General features: G+C 34.6%; 1 protein-coding gene across 1 annotated transcript; it reads right to left on the reverse strand.

The window, feature by feature from the left end:
• Nucleotides 1-6,610: 6,610 nt before the first annotated feature.
• Nucleotides 6,611-8,164, reverse strand: LOC125839149 (gibberellin 3-beta-dioxygenase 1-like). The gene is made up of 2 exons (XM_049518129.1): nt 7,680-8,164; nt 6,611-7,175 (listed from the first exon to the last, which is right to left on the reverse strand). Exons 1-2 carry the CDS (start codon nt 8,162-8,164, stop codon nt 6,611-6,613), a joined length of 1,050 nt encoding a protein of 349 aa, XP_049374086.1.
• Between the last annotated feature and the right edge of the window lie 578 nt (nt 8,165-8,742).

Consider the following 8,742-nt stretch of genomic DNA (forward strand, 5'->3'; position numbering starts at 1 on the left):
AATTCTGCTTGGTTCGCCAGTTCCAAGTGTGAATCAAGCCTATGCAATGGCAATTCAAGAGGAATGCCAAAGAAAGCTAGGTATGATGGAAGGAGGAAAGGATCCCATGACTAAGGCTGGGCATCGGACCGGAATGGGACCACCGGACCGGAACAGGACGGTTTGATCGGGTTGTTGACCGGTACCGGGATGAACCGGACCGGAACTACCGGGATGGAGGCTCAGTTCCGTCCCGTCCCACTATATACCGGGATAGAACCGAGACGGACCGGAATGGACCGGAACGGAACGGGATGGGATAAACGGGACGGCACATATAGTTATTTCAAAAAATAATTATTTTTTTGAGTTATTTTGAATTACGAAAATACAAATGTTTTTTTTATTTTTCTAAGTTATATTCGTTTATAGTAATTAAGTTTTAAAATTTATAATAATTTTACTTAAGTTTATTTTAAAGATATTTTTTTAAATTTTTACGTATATAAGTTTGTAAGTTAAGTTTAATAAAGTTTTTTTATTTAGTTTTTGAGCTTATGTAGTTATGTTATAAGTTTTAAAGATTTGAATCTTTTGAAGTTTATAAGTTATTAAGTTATACTTATAACTTGTAAGTTAAATAACTTAAGTTTGTAATTTTTTAAAAATTAAATAAACAAAAAAGAAATGCTAATAAAAGTAAATAATGAAAAAAATATTATTTTTTATTTTAATTAAAAATGATTTATCGGGATCGGACCGGACCGGAACGGACCGGAACGGAACCGGAATGAACCGGGATGAACCGGTACCGGTATACCGGTACCAAATCATGGTACCGTTCCGTTCCGTGTACCGGTTCAACGTATCCCATCCCGTCCCGAATACTACCGGACCGGAATGAACCGGAATGGTACCGGTACAACCCGTTCCGGTGCCCAGCCTTACCCATGACTATGCTAGCAGGAAGAGGTTCGAGATTCAACAATCAGCCACAAAACCTTTAGGATCAACCTAATACTTCCCAATCCAAGAAGAATCAAAGTCATGTCTCACAAGGAAGAAAATCAGGTGTGATCTGTGAACACTATGGGTACAACGGCCATACAAAAAAGACTTGCTACAAGATTGTAGGCTTTCCTACTAATTTCAAGAGCAAAAGGAAAGTATCTACTGATGAGGATAGCATGCCTCATGCTCATGTCTCAACAGTTGAAGTTGGATCACATGCTTCAGTAGGAGGAACCACAGCAGCATCAGGATTAGGATCTCACTTTCATTTTCCAAGAGGATATTTCACAAAGGAACATGATGATCAAGTGCTGAAAATTATGGTTTCTCAGACCACAGGAGGTTGTAAAGCCAATGCAGTTGCAGGTATGCATGTTAAACATGATAATGTGAGTAGCAAGTATGAAGTGGATCATTGATTCTGGGGCTACACATCATGTTACTTATTGTGATAAGATCCTACATGATTGCAAACAATTAACAGAGTCAAATCTTAATAAATTACAAGTACCTACAGGGAATAAAATTCAAATAGAACACATTGGTAATGCAGTAACTTTGGGAGACTACGAGCTGCAAAATGTTCTACATGTACCAGAATTCAGATTCAATCTGCTGTCAGTTTCTAAGTTGACTAAGGACCTGAATTGTGTGGTGTCTTTTTATCCTAATATGTGTACAATGCAGGCTCTCAATACTGGGGATGTGATTGGGATTGGTAAGGAAGAATAAGGTCTTTACATTCTCAAGCATGAAACACTCTCAGTAGCAGGAGCAGTAGTTACAGACAAAAGGATGTCAGATTTGAAGTTGTGGCATCTCAGATTGGGGCATCCCTCTATGAAAGTAATGAAGCATATTCCCATTTTGAAGAATAAAGTAGATGTTAGTATACAAGAAGAATGCATGATTTGTCCCTTGGCCAAATAATGTAGACTGAAGTTTCCTTCTTGTATAACTAAATCCAGTAGTTTGTTTCAGCTCATACATATGGAATATCAAGTTCACTGAAGCTTTGTTGGCAGCAGGATACACTCAGAGTGCTCATGATCATTCATTGTTCATTAGAAAAGTTGGAAGTGATCTAGTGGTAATTTTAGTCTATGTGGATGACCTTTTGATCACAGGAAACAGTTCCCACTTGATTCAAGAAGCCAAAGCCACTTTGAATAAGAACTTCAAGATGAAAGATTTGGGAAATCTTAGATATTTTTTGGGAATAGAAATTTTGAAATCCAAAGATGGACTCTTACTTAATCAAAGGAAGTATGCATTACAACTTATTTCAGAAGTTGGTCTGAGTGGAGCCAAAGCAGTAAGCACTCCTTTAGAGTTCAATCACAAACTTACCAGCCTAGAATATGATCAACATACTGGTGGCTCTAATGATCCTGAACTAAATGATATTGTAACGATCCGAGAGCACCCCCAAGTCATAACATGCGTACTCGACCTCTGGAGGTCTAATACAAGCCTCTTAGCATTCATTCATCGCATTCGGTAATAAAAATTGTAAGGAATTTAAACATTTTTTAAAACAAATTCATAATACTCATAAAATCTTTCAAGTGTAACGAAGTAGAATTTCTAAGTCTCATGCACCATCTTAGACACGAATAGAACATCTTAGGGGCACGACCCTTTACAACAAAATATAAGTCTTATACAATGTCTAAGTGGAAATACTAGAAAGGTAACAACTATGTCCTCAAATATATGAGGACATACCAAGCTTCTTGAGAAGAGTCAATATCCCAAGCTTCCTCAAAAGATCTCTTCACTTTCCACCACATACACTTGTAACAATAGAGAAATATGGAATTAGTACAATAAGTACTAAGTATGATGACCATGCAAGAAAACATGGACAACTGACATTTACAAGGAATGTATGCTTTTAAGACCTTCTTTAACAAACCTTTGCAACCACAAGCATAAACCCACATTTCAAGTCACCATTCACAATTAAGACCATATTCACATCATTTACAACTCAATTAACACAAGTGTACAATACTTAAACAAGATAGCAAAGTAAGCCTTTCATTACCATTTAAGCCTCTATCTCAAGTCACCCTAAGCCACACTTAAGTGAATAATGAAGTGACTGCCCATACAACCTCTTCATATACACCTAAGTGTTCCTAAGAGTTACCATAGACAAGGATTTTATCATTACATTATAACATACTAAGTCAACATTCTTTATAAAACAATTTAGGAGACACACAAGCATATAGGGGACAATCACATAATAGCCCTAAGGCTTAGGGAACTCACTTTAGTATCTTCTAAGCCTACTCGTGCCATGTGTAGATAGCATCACATACTACTACCTACATATTGTAGAACTTATCCAATAATAGAGTGCACATCCCATATGATGGAAATAGGCCTTAACCGACATAGACCATACTAGCAAGGTATGGAATCCGGAGTCTATCCTACTCCGTGGAGGTTGTTCTACTTGCCAAGGGTAGAACTAAAAGCAACCCATGTTGGCACATGGTTTAAGAGATGCCCAAGGATGTTCATTGTGCCTAATCTCATGCTCAACTAGGCGACCATCCTAACCACATCCACTCGGTGCTTAGCCTTGGTTTCCATAGAGTATTCAATCACATATGTACTAGAGAGGGTTCCTTTTCAAGTTCAACCAACTCATAGTACCTCTTCCCAAGAAAGGCCCCATTTCTTAGTCATAGCCAATCTAGGTTCATAAGGATAGCTCATTTGACTTTCTTAGATAAGGATTCTCATGCCGTTCCGACTCCATCCATCTTTAAGTCTATCATTTCACTCAAGAAGGGATCATCACCCTAAGGCCCATCCTTCAAGGTTATACATTTACTTAGGAAAGCTAGACTCATAAAAAGACATTATGCTTAAGTCTTACCAATTTAAGTCTTGGCCTAGAATTCCTCTTTTAGCATTTATAGGAAGAGCTCCATTACTAAGTCATAGCCCAACCAAACATTCATATACTCATATACATAATCAAACTTTCATGACACAAGACAAGATACTCAACTCTAGCATATGAGCTACAACATCATCTTATAGAGACTCATCATAGTCCATCATCACCACATATCACCATTTCAAGAGAAACATGCTTTCACATTAGCATAATACCACTTTATACAATATCACATTAATACTATGAGAACATCTTCACATTATAGCTTCATACAAACTTTACATATAGCTTCATATAGGACTTTACATATAGCCTCATATGTGTATAATAATACAACAATGTAATAACACTCATATAATGCCCTTCATGGCCTCAATTCACAATAATGCAATATTCCCACATTATACAACAACTTCACCAATGCCTTCATGGCTACAATTCACAATAATACCACACAAGAATAAGATATAACACTTCCACCAAAGGTGGATCCAACCTACCAACAACAATCAATTCAATAAAGAGAGTTCAAGCCTTCTTACCATAATCCAAAGCCATAGCCAAAATCACCAATACTTCACCCATAAGTCTTACCACCCTTAAATTATCCATTATCAACAATTAATCATAAATAAACATTAAACAACACAAGATATATCAATACCATTCACTTTACACATAATTCCATCAACTTTGAATTTATAGAAATAGACCCACTTCATAGCAAATTTTAGGGTTTTGTAGAAGACAAGGGTTCATGGAGTATTTCATTCAAAAACCACAAACAAACATCAATTAATCCACACCCAAATGTTTCAAATCATTTTCATGCAAGAACCCTTGATAGAATTAAAAAACAAGCTTTTAGTCACTTTTTGAAAACATTGTAAAATCCTTTGAAATTGACTCTAGGATGAAGATGAGTCCTAGATGAAGAGCCACCATACCTCAATTGATGAAATCTCAATGGAATTTGGTGGCCCTCAATTGAAACCCTAGCTCTCCACCTTCTTCTTCCTTGAACTTGAGAGAACTTTAGAGAGAGAAAGAACTTTGGGGTTTTGATTTTGGAAGAATCAATTCATAAATACCTCTTAAATGTTTTAATACCTTTAAAATACTTAAAAACACTTAAAATAATAATAACCCAAAGTACCCAAACTACCCCTCACTTAGTTGGACCTTTTTAAACAAGTCCAACTTCAGTTTTATTTTCGCAGATTTCGTCAGGAAACAAGTTCGCGACGCGGAGGTGTTCCCACAAGTTTTCTGGAAATTAAATTCGAGACAGTAGAGTCCGCGGTGTCTCCATGACGCGGAGCCACTTTTTGGCCATTGGTGGAGAAGGTCTGCAACGCGGAGCCACTCCCTCCAAGAACAACTTCAAGCTGCCTTATGGGATTTTACTGGGTATGTTATACTTGTTGTTATTGTTATAGTGCATATTATTTAAATCCTTATTCTTCTACAACAAAAATTATGAAACCAAAAGAGGAAAGAGTTAAGTTTCTCTCATATCGACCAAGACTTTCCTTGAGTTTGAAATAAGCGACAAGAAGCAAGGGCGCGCAAAAGCCGTTGCCCCTTAGTGCATCCCTTTTCTTGTAGGAGTGCTAACGCGCGACCTTATGCTTTATTCCCCTTGCTCTGCAGTACGAGTCTCATACAGAGTTGCGCTCCTTTAATATGATGAGAAGAAACTTTTTCTAATTAGTGATCTTTAATTTTTATTTTTGCTACTCATTTTATGAAATACTACGAGATAAAATATTTTTAGTTACGACCTAATTTCGTAAGACATAAATTTAGAGAACTTTTACTTTGTCCAATAAATTTTCTGTAGGAATAAGTTATGCCCCTTAAGGCATAATTTTGTGAGCTTTGAACTAAACTTTGTGGGTTCTATGGGCATAAGTTTTGTAGAACTAAATTATGCCTCTGAAAGATACTTTTCTAAAGGGAAAAAAAACTAAAGCAATCTCCAAAATAGGAACATAATTCCCTTCATTTGGACCCAATTTTTCTTATAAGAAAGGTAGGTTCTTTATATTTTTATCGACATAAATATTTCTAAAAGAAAATAACAAATATTAGGAAAATATGAGATTTAATGTAATGTTATTCACAAGGCTAAACTATAAATTATAATCTCAAATTAGTTGGTATAGCATATATGAATATGTTACTATTCAATTTTGTAATAGCTTATTTTTTTTAGATGAGATGATCATGTACGTTATTATAGTGAAAGTGTAAATAAGAAGCTTGGATTCAAGTTTCATTGCCATGCTTTAATAGTATTACAAAAAAGATCGTGTATTTAACTCATAAAAAAGATAAATTTGTATGTGAGGAACATATTGAAAATACAATTGACTAAATAAAAACATTATTCTTTCGAACTTCAAGTTTTAACTGAGATGATTGCACACTTTAACAGTGTATATAAACTATAAAATTCAACAAATTAACTGGTTAGAAACTACCAACAACTTTCATGGTATATATGAATTACGCCAAAGATCACATTACTCAAAATAGTGGATACTAGAAAAAACATCATATTTTATTTTATTAAATTAGGGTATGGGAAGGGGAAATGGTGAGCAGACTACAAGATGGGGAATCAAACCCTCATCGACAAAATTAAAGTTTACGTAGTCAATCAACTGAACTACGTACTAAAATACTATGACATAATTAAAATCTAATCATAGAGAACACCTTCTCAAGATGTTTGGCCTTGAGATCAAGATACTCTTTCACCTTCACATTTCTATATTTTGGTACAACACCAACATTATCCTTAGAAGAAACTAATGGAACAATCATAGAATCAACTTGAGGTCCAAAAATATAAGCCAAAGAGACTCTATGCTTAGTTTGATCCATGAGAACTCGATGATAAACCGATGGAAATTCCCCATTCGAGAGTATATGAAGAAGATCACCTACGTTAACAATGAAGGCATCGTTGGAAACTGGAGCAATTGAAGTCCATCCTTGGTCTTTTTTCAAGATTTGAAGACCCTTTGTGTTATTTGTTTGATGGAGTATTGTTAGGAATAATGAATCTGTGTGAGGAGCTAACCCTAGTGCATGGTTAGGGTTAGGGCAACATGGATATGAATTCAATTGTAAAGCTCCTGTAGATTCAAATGACTTAATTGAATGTTCTTGAGATGGTTGTAAGTAATTCAGGATAAGCAGCCAGAGTTGGAAGGATAGAGCTTTCATCTTCTTTTGATAATTTTCCATCACATCACTACAAAGAGCAAAACAAATGAACAAATAATAAGAATCATACTATAACTTTCAGCGTCTCAAATTATTTATCGTTAATATTAGCTCAAATTATCTATGTAATTAAATTTATGTTTAATATGAGAAAAATATAATTGTTGCGTAGAATTATTTACTAAATAACTTGATTATATAAATATATTTTTTAATATCGTTAATGTGTATAACTTAAACTCATTTTTATATACATTCACAAAAAATCAATCCATGTACTTACCAAAAAATTTGATAGTCATGTGGCCAAACTTCCTTAGCATGATCAAGTGGTGAATCCATAATGGTGAACCCTTCATGCCACATGAACTTTGAGAAAAATGGCGTAATTCGAGCTGTGCCATATCCGGTGGCGCCAGTAGTCGATCTCATGACCTTCACCTTCTGTTCTACTGGCAAGCCAATATCGTTAATGTGTATAACTTAAACTCATTTTTATATACATTCACAAAAAATCAATCCATGTACTTACCAAAAAATTTGATAGTCATGTGGCCAAACTTCCTTAGCATGATCAAGTGGTGAATCCATAATGGTGAACCCTTCATGCCACATGAACTTTGAGAAAAATGGCGTAATTCGAGCTGTGCCATATCCGGTGGCGCCAGTAGTCGATCTCATGACCTTCACCTTCTGTTCTACTGGCAAGGCAAAAAGTCGTCTTGCCTGAGATTCAACTTCATCAAAAAGTTTTAAAGAAACTCCATGATTAACAACTTGAAATATCCCCCATGTTTTGCATGCATGACCTATAAGTTCCACAACATTAGGGGCTAAAAGATCAATTATTGGGACATTAGGATTTTTTTCACCATGACTAATTGGGGAATTATTGATATTAGGCCATAAATGAGAGTTTGGAACTTCTTGGATTGAATGAAAATCTATAGGAAGAATGTGTTGAAGGCTCTGAGGGTTTTCTTTGAAAGATTCTTCAAGAGTACTAGTAGTAGCCATTATTTTGGACTTTGAAGCAAAAACAAATGTAATAATATAAGTATATAGGTTTTTCTTGGAATATATATAGGGTAGGAAATATAACTTTTTACACATGGATTGGTTGGTCTTTTTTGGAATATGTGTTGTCTATAATTAGGTTCCCAATTTTGGCAGATTTAGTTACCATTTAATCATATATTTTAAATCAAACATTTAAATTTTTTTCTTTAAATATCTGTTTGACTTTGATTTTGAAGAAAAAACAAAAGTATAGTGAAAAAAAAAAGTTTGATTTTGAATAAGATATTTACATTTTTTCTTTATATATATGTTTGACTTAGATTTTGGATGTACCATTTAAGTTTTTCTTTAAATATCCATTTGACTTAGATTTTGGATCACTCTTAAATATTTATCCTTAAATGTATCTATTAGGCCCTGAAATTCAATCTTCAAATATTTTAAATCCCCCAAAAGAGTTAGTTTTTGGGTTTTTGAGACTTCCATTCACAATTTTTTTTTCCCTAACTATAATGTATGTCCAAATACAACTTTCCAAAAACACGTCAATTAAAATTTAATTTTAAATTTTAAAA

Source organism: Solanum verrucosum, unplaced genomic scaffold, assembly GCF_900185275.1.
Source record: "Solanum verrucosum unplaced genomic scaffold, falcon-dt-bn FXZP01000164.1, whole genome shotgun sequence".
NCBI classification, from domain to species: Eukaryota; Viridiplantae; Streptophyta; class Magnoliopsida; order Solanales; family Solanaceae; genus Solanum; species Solanum verrucosum.

Bases quoted from the DNA above. Each gene is read 5' to 3' on its own strand.
- LOC125839149 (XM_049518129.1), bottom strand. From the start codon at position 8,164: ATGGCTACTACTAGTACTCTTGAAGAATCTTTCAAAGAAAACCCTCAG. The intron at 7,176-7,679 runs GTAAGTACATGG...TGCTCTTTGTAG, and splicing joins CATGACTATCAAATTTTTTG to TGATGTGATGGAAAATTATC.